Here is a 15,620-nt window from a genome sequence, read left to right on the forward strand (position 1 = left end):
TGCTGCCTTGTTCATGGCATTAGATATGCTGAATTCTAAGAATCAGCTTTACCAAGTATTCACTGTCCAAGGAATTGCTGGTAGAAGTCCTTGGTGGCTGGATTTTGACATGCATTCACTCTGCGTACCAGCATTTCCAGTCTCCCGGAGCTGCTTGGTGTGCCTGAATAATTGAGCATGTGGTTTGGTGTGTATGTCCAAGAGGAAATGTGCTCTGGTGATTAAGATAGTGTTGGTGTTCTGGAGCTTGAGGTCTGGTTTGTCTGATCCTTATCTTTAAAAATGCAGGTCTTTTGAACTGGAAACCTACAGATTTGAGATTATATTCTGGCTAGAAGTGTCACAGTAAAGATCTAGCTCTATATATGTGCTTTTCTACCTAATGCAGGGTTTGCCCCATGTAGGTATCTATTCCTCTTTACACAGTGCTAGTAGTTGTGTTGCTTCAGACATCTTTGCATGGGTGTGTTCTAATGAAAACTGTGACAGAATCCGAAGCTACTGATTTCTCCATGTACAGGAGAGGGATTCAGTACGATGGCAGAAATGAAGCTGTCACTTTGCACTTGTGTTTGTGTAACGTGTTGCATGAGATGGCAATCACGCCCGCTTGTTGGGGGCATAAAGGGTGAAATTTTGGTTCTGTGCCATTGGGAAGACTGCCACTGATTTATGCAGGGTGGGAATTTCACGTGGTTGGCCTCTTTTCCTACAGAGAGGGCTCTGGCACAGCCACCCCCCTTCCCAGGGGAGTGGCAAGTAGTAGAAAGACAAGTAAGAGTGCATTGTCTCACCTAGTATAGCTGGAGTAGCAGCTCTATAGAGGTGAAGTTATTCCCAAGTTATCTAGTAAGGCAAGTATTTGTGGTGGGGAAGCAACCTGCAGGGTTAGGAGAAATGTTAGGGTTAGGATTAGGTTAGGGTTAGCAGAAATGGTGAAATTGAGTGGTTTTCTAACACTCGCTCAATTGTAACTCATTCTGCTTATGTGTTCCTGCCCTGCCAGGGTTCAGTTACACCATCACAAGCACAGAACCGCTGCACTGTGCCATGTCCAGGGAAAGCTTGGTCAGAGGAACCTCTGGGTTTTGTGTAGTAGATGGGTTTGTGGCTTCTGGTCTTGCCTTTACCAGTCTGTACTCCGTGATGTAAGACAGGAAGAAAAGAAGGGTGATCACCCATTAACCACTGCTCTGAATGGTGGAGATTCCTCTACTTCTACCATAGATTCCCACCCTGGTGCTAGTTGTTTAATTTAGGCTTTTCATAAGTGATCTCTGCTTTTCTGCTTTTACTGGTACCCAGCTGGAGACCCTGGAATGTGACCTGCAGAGGTGATGTGCACTGAGCTCCTTCCTTACCTCAGTTACATCTGTCTGGTGGTAAAATTTGTCATATGCTCCTAAATACTCTTAAAAATCAGGGCTTGCTTATATCAGAATGGACATTTGAATTCCTGGAAGCTTTTAATGTCTTTATCTGGAGCCAAATCTGTGGCCTAGCCACCCTTTTCATCTGAAATAGTCTATCTCCTGTATCTCATTGCAGCTGTTGTATTGCAAAGTTCACACGTAACTGATGTGGTTTATGTAGCATTTGGACTATTTCTGGGCAACAAGGAAGCTGGAGCCTGCTCTTGTTTGTTCAGTGTCCATATGATGACATGAACTGTTCTGATGTTAATTTTGCAGAATGATAATTGCAGAGCAGCAATCCCTAATCACTCACTGCTGATGTTTGCAAGCTTGGATAACTTCTCCTCCTCTTAAATTAGTAGTTCTCTTGTTTTGCTCCTAATGTCTTGGTGTGGCAAACAAGGAAAAACATCTTTTATTCTCTTTGCATTTATAAATGGCCAAACAGACCTTCGTGAGCAAATGCAAAGAGGATGAGTGTGTCTTCTGAGAGGCTTTATTCTAGGAATGCTGCCAGTCCTCAGTGCCAGCATTTCAGCTCTCTGCCTTTGGAAATCCTCATCACTGGGAGCACCAAGTAACTCAAAGTTCATTTTGAAACGAGCTATCTGAAATACTTCAGTTATTTCTTCACTTTAAGTAAGGAGTAACTTTGGGCTGTACCGTGAATCCCTTTTGAATGTGGATACTGAGGTGGGAATGTTGCAGTTAACAAGGAAAAGGCTAAAACCTTCACACAGGTGATCACCACACCATGGCCATCATGGGAAACACTCAGGAAAGACATAGCGCAGGATCTGGGAATATAATAATGCATTATCCCAGTGCCATGAATCCTGTTGGAAAGCCTTTTCTGTGGGGTGCACACAACTGTGTAATGAGAAGCAGAACTGGTTTCTCTCTACAGCTGCCTGACAGGATGGAGCCAGGAGGGGGCTGATCGCTGCTCCCAGGGAGCAAGGGATGGGACAAGAGGAAACGGCCTCAAGCTGCACCAGGGCAGGTTTAGATGGAGCTGAGGAACAATTCCTGCCCCAGAGGGTGCTCAGGCATTGGAACAGGCTGCCCAGGGCAGGGCTGCAGGCACCGTCCCTGCAAGGGTTCACAGCCCATGGAGACGAGGCCTCAGTGCCATGGGTTAGTGGTGGCCTTGGCACTGCTGGGAATGGTTGGAGCCATGAGTAGCCTGGTAGCAGTCCGTACTCATCCTTTTGTGCCTTAATGAAGCACTGGCAACCAGCTACAAAACCAAGTTTTGTCAAGCATAGTAATGAAGTATTTGTACATAACAAATTTGAGTAAATCTGAAATAACAATTTCAGTGAAATCACTGGGTTTTTTGTAGTTCTCCATTCACACTACAAACCTCTGCAGTCCCTGCAGCAGTCTACAGTGTGAGAATGATCAGAAACAGATCTGCTTTAACTGTCCAGGCAGAATACAAGTCAAGAAGGGGAGGAAGGGAAAGAAAGAAAATGGCATAAATTACAGAAGCCAAATGAGATGCTTGATTCTTTCTGACAGCCCCTGAAGCTTGGAGGGAAGATGGAAAAACTGGGAAGAGTTTAGGAACATATTTATACTTGGCCAGTTGTCCAGTGCTTGCAAAAAAGAGGATAAAAAATCAAAACCTGTTACGTATTAAGAAATTGCAACATAAAACTCTGCTGCTGTTGTGTCCCATGTGAGGTGTTAGCTGGGTGGCATTGCCTGAGCAATGCTGTAGAAAATATAATGGTTGAGATGCTTAATTATAGACAAGATTTTACTTAATTGTTATTGCTTATTAAAATAGCCCCTAAATCTCAGTGTTTCACTATTAAAACATATATTTTTAGCTCACTGCCCATAGTTCCTCTGAAAATACGTATTTGAACCATTGCATGGAAAGCAAACAAGTTATATTGGAGAATCCTAGAATCATTGAATAGTCAGGGTTGGGAAGGACCTTGAGATCACCCATTTCCAACCCCTTGCCATGGACAGGGATGCCTCACACTAAACCATGGCACCCAAGGCTCTGTTCAGCCTGGCCTCAAACACTGCCAGGGGTGGAATAGCCATCCAAAGCACTAAGGAGAAGCTCAGGTTTAGTGGGTTGAGACCCATGACAGAGGAATATGCAGTTATCCTAAAAAAGGGATCAGTATGTTTTCTAAAATGGAAGTTCTTTGCAATGGAGAATATTGAACTGGTCACTGCACGTTTAGACTTAGAGGTTTCCTGTGTATGTCAGTGTGTTAACCCGGAACCACATTGCCTCCTAATGCACATTTCTACTCTGGCAGCTTCATGTGGAGCATAAATGATGCTTTGTGCTCATTAATAGGGATTAACAGCACCTATTGAGGAATACTTGACGATAGTATGGCCCAGTTGTCTTCCTAAGCTGGTTTCCTTGGTTTGGGGCTTTTTAGATGCTTATGTCTTGTAAGTAGTTGTAGAACTTTGTTTAAAGGTTACAAAACCAGAGGTCAGGGCTTCCTCACTGGCCTCATAAGTGTTGCTGTTGACTTCAGTAGAAATGAGATGTTCTCTTCGGTAGAATTCTGCTTTTCTTCTAGTTTTTGAAGTCTGAAGCTCTCAATACAAAAAGTACAGGTAAAGGGCAGATTCTGATGAATAGGAAGATGTCCAAAATGAATGGAAAATGAGGAGGAAAGAACAAGCCCATTATCCTTATTATAATAGAAAATGAAATCACTAAATCTGCTGGTTTGCTCTCTGTAAGTGTTAACTTTAAGTAGTATGTTCCATAGCTGTCTTGAGAAAGTGATAGTGAAGGATTTCCAGTCTGGGGTTATTTCTATAGGATTTTTTTTCTCTCTAGGAGAAAATCTCTTTCTTGATTCAGTTTTTCACTGTGGCAAATAGGAAAACATGGTTTTAGGTAAATGCTTAGAAAATCAGGTTTAATAAAACCCTGTAGCCCAGCACAGGAAGCACTGAGTAGCAAGAGCATGTATCAGCTCTTATTTCAATAAATGTTAAAAGCCTTGCTCAAAATGACAGTTTCACACAAAGAAACATTGAAGCAAAATACATGTTCACGCTCTGATGGCTTCCCTAAATAGCTGGGAGCCTTGATGTCAAGTGGTTTATTTCTATTAAGGGAGCAGATTCCTCCTGACAGTTTATGGACCTCGGGAATGGGCTTTGCCGTAGGCGTGCTTGCAGCTCACATGAGTAGTTGTTTTTCTACCAAGCTATTTTGATATTAATAGAAAGTATAAAGACCAGCTTGCTTCCCTGGCAGTGCTCAGAGCTGGGTTGGACACAGGGGCTTGGAGCATCCTGCTCTAGTGGAAGGTGTCCCTGCCCATGGCAGGGGTTGGAACTGGATGAGCTGTAAGGTCCCTTCCAACCCAAACCAGGCTGGGATTCTCTGATTCTAACAACTAGAGAATTTACAAAGTTAGCTTGAATTATGTGGACATGTAGAAAAACAAGTAACCTATGGTTGAGGGTTATTTTTGGGTGTCTCTTATTCGAGATCTCAGCTGATACATCCAAAATTCCCCTTACCAGAGTAGTTTGGGATCATGACTTGAAGGGCTCTTTTAGATGATGTATTTAATAGCTGCAAAGATACTGTATTGTTAGGGACTTAAAACCGAAGTGCCCACAAGTGATATGATAAATTTATGCAGCTTAAAGCCAGTAGAGAAAAACAATCTTTATATGAGGTCTTTCAGGAATGGTATTTTTAATGTCTATGAAGTCATAAGAATAACATCATGAAAAAGTCACATGGTGAAGAATGCAGAGAATTTTCTCCCTGTAAATGAAATGCAGTTCTTTGGGATGTGCCAGTGTGGAAAGACATGGTCATTCCATAAGGTCTGTCTGCCCTTCCATAGGGACAGCATGTGTAGGCTTGGCACATCTCACTCTGTGCTGCCTTAGGCTGGTTTTCATGCCTGGGTTTTTCAAGGGGGTTTTATTTCCAGGGAATTTCCTATGTGCATCTTGCCTATGACAGGGGTACAGTGTTACCTTCCTTGTGAGCATACCACACTGGGTTCACCTCAAGAACACACTCTGCTGTGCTGGAAACCGCAAATAGCTCCTGCAGAACAAAGAACATAATAGCTGTAACATATCCTTATGTTAATCTGTTGCTTCCTCCTTATTGTAGCTATATTTATAATGCAGAAAATAAGGGCATTATGAAAGTAAGTCTTGACAAAGCCCAAATTTCCTCTTTGTGTTAAATAGAAGCAGACTATTAGCTAGTACAATGTACTTGGTGTTTTTCTGAGCAGTTATGCTCTCCAATATAACATTGTTAAAACATTTCCTGTTCTTTTCATATATTTTATATCAGAGTTGCTATGTGAAAGGCTGCTTGAGCTGGCAGGTTAAGGTGATGGGTGGAACTGCCTCCTTTGAAAGTGTGCAGCTTAGATTAACTCGGGTAATGTAAAGCCAGTGGAGAAAATGGAGCTGAGCTCACAGAATGCTTAATAAGAACATTTCAAAGCTCTTTCACAAGCTCTAGATGAAAAGAAAATCACAACTCTCAGTTGTTAGGTATTTTTCTGTCAACAGCGTCCACGCCTACAGGGGCCAGGCACTATGGATGTTGCAGTTAGCTTGTCTTCAAAGGTGATTTGTAAGTCCCAACATACATAAATCACTTGGCCTAATGGTCTTACACATACATTTTCCTCTTACTAATAGCCAAAATAGTTATTTTAGCTTCAAATGATTTGGGCTGTGACAGTCTGAGGGGTGGGTTTTGTGTTATCAACATGTTTTGTGTGTACAAAAGCAGTTGTGCATTCAGTTCGGCATGAGGAACAGCATGATGACCACCTACCTAACCTCTGCTCACGTAGGGATGCTTATGTGAGGTGTGTTGGTGGAAACAGTCACTTCTGTGGCTGGGAGGGAGCCAAGCTGATAGCTCCTGAAGGATCCAAACACTGCAGTGTTCTAGGGCAAGGGGAATTCATGTGCAGTCGCTGCAGCTCTGGAAGCATTCAATCTTCACACACTTTAAAAGCGGGGATGCTTCCCTTTGAAGATCTCCATTTTTAAGTCTGGAAATTGTAGTTTCTCAATGAAAAACTCTGTTTTCCAGTCTGCAGCTACCCCCAAGTGCTTTGTAAAGTGAAGGAGGGTTTGGAGAGAAACAGCAAGAATCCCAGCGGTGCTGGAAGGAATTCGCTGTGTTTGCTCTGGCATTATTTTTCCTTCTTGCATAATAAATTAATCTGTTTTTCTGTGTAAATCTCTCTTCTGAGAATTGACAGAGGATGCAGCAAGTGTGGTAACGTGGGGGTTGGTCCTCACGTGGCTTTTCTGTCTCTGCCTTGCTGAACCTGGTTACCAGCAAACAGAGAAGTGTTGTCTGTCAAATGCTTCACTGCATTTGTCATCTCCCTCTACTGTAGTGGCTGTGTCCTTTTTAGCAGGCTGTGTAACAAAACGGGTTTGAAGTAAAGCGGAGTTGATCAAAGTGTGATGATTCATTGTGGAATTCCGACAGGGTTGCTTTGAAATAGCCAAGGTAAGGCTTTAATGAACCTTTTTAGGTATAAAATTGATGGTCAGAGGCAATAGTACTTTACTCATTGCTCGACTCCACAATAGAGCCATTCGTTTTCTACACCATTATGTGGGTGTTGGGTGCTGAGCAGTTCCCAAGTGTTAGAACTTGCTTTTCTTCTCCAGAAGCCTCGTGTACAACACCAGTTCCTCTCATTTGAGCTTCCTGTGGCCTTAGATGTAATAGAAGTGGAATGAGAAAGAACTTTGAATTGCATTGTGTGCAGTGGAATGGGGTTAGCCAAAATCCCTGCTTTGCCTTGTGAGCCAAATCATGCCCTGCAGAGGCAGACATACTGCAAGGGGAAACACAATCAGTGTTTGCTGCCTCTGGTTTTCTGGTATGTCTGCTGCTTTGGGAAGATAGGGCACAAGCTTAACAGGCAATGCCCTTTTGTCTTGTGCTTTCTGTAGGTCAAGCTGTTTCAGGTTACTGCAATGGCTCAGTTTGGTTTTACTTTTCATATATGTCTTTATTTTTTGTTGTTGGAACAAATTCCTGCAGCGTTGCTTAGTTTCTTCTGATAGGATCTATGAAAGGAGCCAAATGTGACTTGTGTAGCATGGTAACTGATAACTTCTTCAAAAAAATACACTTCTTAGGATCTCACATTTAAGTAGATTCTACTTGAAGTTTACCAAAGTGATTAAGGATGACAGGAAAATGCACAACAGATCTTTGTCCTGTACAAGGAAATACCAACTTCAGAATTGGTTTCATTCACTCTGGGATAATTCCTCCTTTTTAAGAGGTGGGAACACTTAACGTAGATCAGATCTGAGTAACAAAGTAAGTCTGAAGTACATAGAGCCAAATTCTGTGCTAATGCAGACTAGTAATGATCATTTTTACATTAAAGTCTTGCCAATAGCAGAATATGCTGAACATTAACATGCCAGTTATTTTTCAGGGTTATAAATAGAAGTGTGACACCAAAATATGTATTTTAAGCTTATGCAGTATGGTGCCTCTCACAATATCATAGAATCATGGGATGGTTTGGTTTGGAAAGGACCTTAAAGCTCCTCCAGCCCCAACCCCTGCTCCCACAGGCAGGGACCCCTTCCACTGGAGCAGCTTGCTCCAAGCCCCTGTGTCCAGCCTGGCCTTGAACACTGCCAGGGATGGGGCAGCCACAGCTTCTCTGGGCACCCTGTGCCAGCGCCTCAGCACCCTCACAGGGAAGAGCTTCTGCCTTATAGCTAACCTAAACCTCCCCTGGTCAATATATCTTCAATATGTCAGATTCTGCTGCTTTGCCTTTGCTGTTGACATCACTTGCAAATAGTACTTGGAAGAAAAGCTCATGGTGTGTCCTCTGGAGAAACGCTGGCCTCGAGTGTGACAGAAGGGAAGGAACAGAAACCAGTTCACAACATTCATCCGACAGCTGTGTTTGAAAACCCAGTCAAACACTAGTTTTGATTAACTGTCTTTGTCTCCTCTTTCTAAAACAGTTACAGAACTTGTGCTAAATATCCAGTGCTCCAAGAAATCCCTGTTGTGGGGATGCCAGATCAACCAGTGAGCAGGCAGCAGCACTCCTTCCCTCCCTGCAGACAGGCTCCTGCTCTGCTCTGGGGCACTGTGCCTATACCTGAGCAGGTTGCTTCATTTCTAGCCTACCTAGAATACTAGTTACTACATATATAATATACCCAGGTACTCGTGTTGTGTCCTCAGAGTAGCACTGGCTTTCTCCTTTATGTTGTAGTCCTCTGAAGTAACCCATCACTTGGCTTTGATTTGATGGACTGTGATGGGCTCATCCTAATGTGTTAAAATTCCTCTCCTTTACACTTTGCCTTGCTCTTTCTCTACTACTTCTCCCTCCCTGTTGCTGGTATGTGCATGCAAAAGGCTTCAGGTTTCTACCCCAAGCTAGAGCCTACTTTTGAGAGCTAACAAAGTTACAAGGAACAGGGGGCAAGGCCAGTGGGAGCAAGCTGAATGTGCATTAGTCCTCTTGACCTTATTCTGCACCAAAGCATCAGTGATTCTCCCCAGCATCCCCCATATATTTTCTTCAGAACCTGTTTTCTTCACCTTACTAAGGCCTTGATTGCCTTTGCTAAAGTTAAAATGCTGTGTTTGGGGTTTTTTTGGGCTGCACTGATCCAAATCATGTCAAACCCCAGGGTTTTCAAACACAGTTTTGTTACTGAGGTTTTTATCCTTCCTGCTCCTTTTCACAATATAAATCTTGTTTCCAGATCCCTGTTTTATCATTAGGCTCTGGCCGCAGGAGCAGACATATAGGGCCAATGGAATGGCTTTACAGTAAGCTATGATGTATCTTTACATCTAAAGGCTCTAATAGAGCCTTCACCTAGATGTGAGTTTCAGGCTTATAGAAACCAAGATCAAAGTAGAACGTTCCTTGTAGGAAAAGCTTAAAAACCATGGCTAAAGCTCTTCCCAGAAGACCGACGGTGATCAAAACGGGTTCCACGTTTCTTCTGCACACATTCAAATAGGAGGGTTTATGAAAACTTGACAGAATTGTTGCAGGAAACAACAACATTTTGGAGGTATTTCATAAATATTTGCAATGCTAATCTATGGGCTGTCACAGATGTAAATACAGTCTTCAGAAAGTAACCTTCCCTCTGGTATTTTATATTAAACAAAGGGAAATAAAGAGTAAACAGGCCAGTGCCTTTGTTTTCTCTCCTAAATAAAAGCACACATTTCTCTTGTTCCATGGTGACAGGGTGGTTAAGGTGAGGGGAAACAAACATATTCCTAAACTGGGCCTATCTCACCAAGTATCAATGCTGTGGATCATTTTTGGGTCCATTTCTAGTGCTATAGAGTGTAAATTGCTTCAATCTTGGGATAATACAAGAGGGATGTGAAGCTGATGGAGGAGGCCACGGAGATGCTGCGAGGGCTGGAGCAGCTCTGCTCTGGAGCCAGGCTGAGAGAGCTGGGCTGGGGCAGCCTGGAGAAGAGAAGGCTCCTGAAGGGGAGACCTGAGAGCAGCTCCAGTGCCTGAAGGGGCTGCAGGAAAGCTGGAGAGGGGCTTGGGACAAGGGATGGAGGGACAGGCCAAGGGGAATGGCTTGAACCTGCCTGAGGGGAGACTGAGCTGAGCTCTTAGGCAGAAGCTCTTCCCTGTGAGGGTGCTGAGGCGCTGGCACAGGGTGCCCAGAGAAGCTGTGGCTGCCCCATCCCTGGCAGTGTTCAAGGCCAGGTTGGACACAGGGGCTTGGAGCAAGCTGCTCTAGTGGAAGGTGTCCCTGTCAGTGGCAGAGGTTGGAGCTGGAGGAGCTTTCAGGTCCCTTCCAACAAAAAACAGGCTGGGATTAAAAGCTTGGCTTTTTGCATACCATAAAAGAGTTATTATGGAAGCATCGTATGTGTATCAATGGTTTAATACAGAGCCCAGCACAGGAAAGGTGGCACTGTTCATTAGGTGTGCAAGGTTTGGTTTTTCCTGCATCAGTTACGTTTTCCTTATCAAGAAGACTTTGGTCAGGGAGTAATGCCAAACAAGCCAGTTATTTCAGAAAAATCTGTTTTATAGCATAGCTTTCAGTTAAAATAAATCTTATTCAGGGAAATCATCAAGTTTGTGTGTAGTACTCGAAGCCCCATGGTTTGTAGGGTGTGCTGGCATGGTTCTGCATCACAGAGGCAATGCTCACTGCTCTGTTGCAGGCAGCTTAAAGCAATGTCCTCATTTGGTTCAGGCTTGCCCACGTGAGGAGCGAGGTGCAGGCTGTCTTTCTCACTCCTGAAGAGAAGTGGGTAGCAGCAATGAAGTTTCACATGCATGCTATAAATGGCAAGCTACAGCTCCAAATGCTCGTAATTGCAGCACATCTCTGGCACGTATTGGGGGATATGAAATCCATGGTGAGAAATGAAAGGAAATCAAAAAGGCAGAGTGCAGCAAGAGGAGGATGCAGAACCTTTTCTTAACTCGGGTCTGTTGATGCTTATAAGAGTTAAAATCATTTAAAAAATGCTACCCTTACCAAAGGTGTTTGAGGTGCAGGTAAAGAAGGGAACAAGTGTAACTGTGTACTACTATGTGCAAATACTGACGTCCTGCTTTCCTAGCTCATTAAAAACGTGCTGCGTAGTGTTCAGGGGGTGCTCTGTTACTTGAGCAAAGTGAGGAAATCAATGGAGAAAGTCTTATTGCAAAGTATTAGTATCTTGGTGAAGAACCGAGCCCCACAGACATGCAAATCCCAGGTAGGGAGCAGTTCTGCAGCACTTCCATCCCTACATCCTGCATTAAGTGAGTCAAATGTATGCATCTTATAAAGAGCGTCCTTGGAGCTGGATTGTCTTAACTGTTTTTTTGTATGTTGTGCCTTAGCCTTATCCATGTGAGGGTATATGGAGCAATGGACAAAGTTTGCTCTCTGCAGAGTTTGCAGTTGCTTCCTTCCTGCAGTGGAGCTTGGGACCTGGGAGCAGGCATGGATGGATTTTGGTCTTACGTGGAGTTGCAAAAGCTGGGCAAGGAATATATTTCCTTTGGTTGTGTCCAGGACAAGCTCACCTTAAAAATGAGAAGGCAAAAAAGGAAGAAGTCTCTTCCCTTGGAGGTTTCACATTACTCTTCTAAAAATAGCATGGATTATTTAAGTAATTCAGTATTTCAAATACATGTTCTTTTTCTCACTCAAGGTCATCCAGCTATAAGAGGAACTTCTGCTGCATGCACAAGGGGCTTTTCAGATCTTTCATAATATGGAGCAAAATGGACTGGTCTATGCCTGGGCTTTCCTTCTGTTGACATATCTGGTCTGCCTTAAGGGCTTCAGCAGAGAGTAGAAAGCTGGGTTCTCCTGTTTCACCCCTGTGCTCCTATTCCTGTGTTATGTTCCTTACTGGAAAGTTTTTGCCTACAACAGATAAAGGAGGTTGTCCCCACCTTGTTCTTTGCATTGTGTTGTGAAGATGTGTATTAATTTTAATTGCTGAATACTAAATTAAGGCTTGTCCCACTTTGAACATGAGATGCTCATTCTGGTTTGTATTTTCTAGGAAGTCTTTCCACATAGAGCCTCTATTTAGTGGTCAAATAGGAAGGAGCTTGTGGAGCGTTTTGGCGCTGCGAGTCTGTAATTCACCAAGCGTACTTCTAGGGTTGTATTTCAAAGTGCACAAGTAGCAGGACGTTCCTGCTGTCTTCATTAACTATTATGGAGGTACATTTACTCATAAGAGTCTATGCAGAGTTTCAAGGAAGAGATGAATTGCATTGGTCCTGAATGCCGGTTTGGAACCGTCTGCGCTGGTGATGAGACAAGTCTAATGAGGGACTAACATAGTTTGGAGAAAAGGGCTTGTTTCTCATAACCAGCCAAGAGATTTGTGTTCTGTGGTGTTAATGTTGTGTCAGGAATTGTCTAAAAATAAACCTTTGTCACATAGGGTTCCTAACAAGATGCATTTCTGTATCTTAGGTGTGATTTATTTACTGGCTTCAGATAAGCGACCTTTATGCACCATTCTCATTATAAAGACATCAAAAGTAAGCCTCACTGCAAAAGCACTGCATTTTATAATGCTCAGTGGGATTTTTGCAAAGGATTATTTAATGTAACTGTTAATAAGACAAACTTTATGCTCTTCAAATTGGAATTTAGATAAATAATGATGTATATTTTTAATACTAGTCACAGTTATGTATCCATACCTGTTTATACATCATTAAAGTTATAAAAAGTATTTGGGTAAAATATTTTTTCCTCATATATAGTGTGCTGAAATACATTCTCTTTCTATTTCTGAGATTTTAGTGCAACAGAAAATACCAGGAAAGTATGTTTTTTTACATAAACCTCCCTGTGAGCAGTGTTGTCTGCGGCACTTGGAGTGTTCCTGGGCCTCTATCACTCAGCAGTTTATCACCCCTATGAATTAGTAAATCACTGCAGGGTAGGAATGGAGTAGGGAGTGTGTGTAGGAGCAGCCACCCTAGTGCCAGCTCCAGCCTCCATTACCCGATGGCAATAGTGCTCAGTGTAGGTTTCCAGTGTGCTGTGGAGGAAGGCAAAGCCCCAGCATAATTAGATCAGATCATAATGCAAATACATGCAAAAAGCCCCAGTTAAGAATGCCTGTGTGAAATACAGTGTTTATTACAATTTAGGGTTGCTTTGACACCAGTTTGATTTTTATTTGCTTTATGTCTTTTTGCTGGTTGTGAGCTTATTCATTTTCATTTCACTTTCTATTTCTTTTCGTTGTCAGAAAAGGGTAAACTGGCTGTTAGAGTTCATTTTTCATAATGGTTTTCAATTAGGGTTTTTAGGTCCTTGCTAAAAGTGTAGCATAGAATCTGCAAGGGTAATTATACCTATTTTAATGCTATTAATAAGCACTCGAAAGGGATCATTACAGTAAATCTGCTTTAGCCTTTTGTCAGACATATTTTTATGTAATATTGTGTAAGGTTTCTGTAATACTGGTACCTTTTAACTAGTTTGGTTTGCTTTTAAAGGAGGGGAAACACAAAGGAACTGAACACATTTAGGGTAGTTTTCTCATTGAAAGAGTACTGCAGGAAGGCATAGAAAGGAGAATAAGCCCCATGTGTGCAGCTCTTTCTCTCCTAACCCTGTCTTCCTTGTCTTGCAGGAAATCCTGGCTGACTAAAGTTGGAAGCCCAAGTTCTCGCATCGATCGAACCAATTTTTCCAACGAAAAGGAGATTTCCAAGCTTGACTTCTCAGGATTTAGCACTAGATACTAATAGGAGCCGTCACTGAGCATAAAGCTGTGATGTTTCTGCTGCATGATATTCTCTGTGCCTCCATAACATGTCACAGGAGCGTTTGGATGCTCTCCATACTAGAGACAAATAGTAATGGTCCCTGTTCACATGGAGTAAGAATTCTTAGTTCCTGTATTAGACATTTAACACCATGAATGTCAATATCTAGTATCTAAAATGCCAATATCTAATTTATTACATCTTGAAAGCTAGATGAATGCTTAAAAGTGTCAGTGATCACTTGTGCACAATGAGACTTATGTATAACCATATGGCGCCTAATCTTTACACTGTGATTCATATTTTAGATGCAAAATAAGGAAGTTATGTTCTCCTGTTTGTAATCTCGCTAACCATCCTTAACTGCAGAGCCTGGAACACTGAGAGATCTAATGTAGCTCTGTGTTGTAGACCATGTTATTTGTGATAAGGAGTGAAGATATAGAGATAATATAAAATAAATATATGTTTATTCAAACTCAGACTAAGATTATTTGACCAATTCTGGTTTAAAATTCTCTAGTAATTCAGTGTAAGTAATTCAGGTAAGTCATGAAACACGATGGTGGTCTCACCCCTTGTTCCATATCTACCTACAGCTTACGTCCATACTGACCAGAAAGGATGCTTTAATCTTTTTGCTTTGTTGATGTTCTTACTAAAATGGAAGACTTCAATTATTTAGCTTATGGATGTGTGTTTGCTCCTTAGTTAATGTATGTTGGAACCTGATTTGACATGATGCACCCACATACATCATGTCAAGTACATAAAAGGTCCTGAGCAACTTGAGTGCTTGCAATAAATACTGGATAAGCATTTGCAGTATTAGATGTGATTCTCATACATAGTGCTCTTTTCACAGGCACCAGGGGGCCTGTCAGGGTGGAACAGAGCTATTCCCTCACTTCTGAAGTACTTCTGTGTCAGGATTAGTATGTTCTGGAGGCCTTTGGTTAGATCTCTGGTACCCAAGCAGGCAGCTGCATGATCTGTCTGTACTCTCAGTTGATCACGATTGGTGTGATCATGCTGTGATGGAGGCTCACGCTGTCAGTCCCTCTGAGAGGTGTGTGGTACGTAAAGCACAGTGTGCTACACGTTTGACAAGTGTATAGCACATAGAGCATAGTACTACTGCAGTGGTCACAGCCTCAAGTTGTCTCCCAGCTCCCAACAGAGCCCGCTGTTGTCTGCCTGCATTGTATCCTCTAAGGCATCCTACCTGAGGATGCATAAGCTGGTCTTTCCCCTGACTGCTATGTACCTCTTCTAAGGGCAGGAAGTGTCAATTTAAGCAATTTGAAGTGTTAATTTAAGCAACATCATCAATTTGTGGTTCACCTTTTTAATTTCCGGAAAGGCCATTTCATAGCTTGAGCATTGCACTTTGAGCTGGGCATGGAAAGGTATTTCTGCTGATGACTGGATTTATTTTTGCTGGGCCTTTGTGCACTAAGCAGTAAGATTTCCTTCCCACACTTTGCAGGAGTTATGAATTGTTGTAGTTCAAATGCACTTGACTTCTGTGACTGTACACAGCATCCTTTGTTGAAGTCACTGTCAATAACTCTTGTTAAATGGGAAATAGCAAAGTTCAAGTGCAGTGGCAGCTCAGTAGCTGTTCCATCCTCTCTGAAAACTGTATCCTGCCCAGCAGAAGTACTTTACATTTCCCTTGAAGCTACCTGGCAGGAGATGCCCCCTCTGAGGCATTTCCAGCCAGGCTGCTTTGTTCATATTTTGAGCAACAACGGTAGAGGAAGGAGGAAAACAAATGGAACACTTGAGACACAGGAACTGGAGACAAAGATGAAGCTGTTGCTTTGATGGCTGGCATGGTGGAGCTGGATGCTCACAAGGACTCCACTAGAAACGCAAGGCCTGAGGAGGGGGAAGCAGCGATTTC

General features: G+C 42.7%; 1 protein-coding gene across 1 annotated transcript in view; it reads left to right on the forward strand.

Moving 5' to 3' along the window:
- ACYP2 (acylphosphatase 2) overlaps positions 1–14,187 on the forward strand; it is a 44,950-nt gene extending 30,763 nt beyond the window's left edge. The window contains exon 4 of the mRNA XM_062608982.1: positions 13,576–14,187. Within this exon, the coding sequence (XP_062464966.1) occupies positions 13,576–13,690 (115 nt within the window). The 3' untranslated portion in view covers positions 13,691–14,187. The remainder of the gene's footprint in view (positions 1–13,575) is intronic.
- The last annotated feature ends 1,433 nt before the right edge of the window (positions 14,188–15,620 follow it).

The sequence above is a fragment of the Pezoporus occidentalis genome, unplaced genomic scaffold (genome assembly GCF_034315485.1).
Source record: "Pezoporus occidentalis ecotype Australia unplaced genomic scaffold, CSIRO_AGI_Poc_V1 ctg10, whole genome shotgun sequence".
Classification (NCBI taxonomy): Eukaryota; Metazoa; Chordata; class Aves; order Psittaciformes; family Psittacidae; genus Pezoporus; species Pezoporus occidentalis.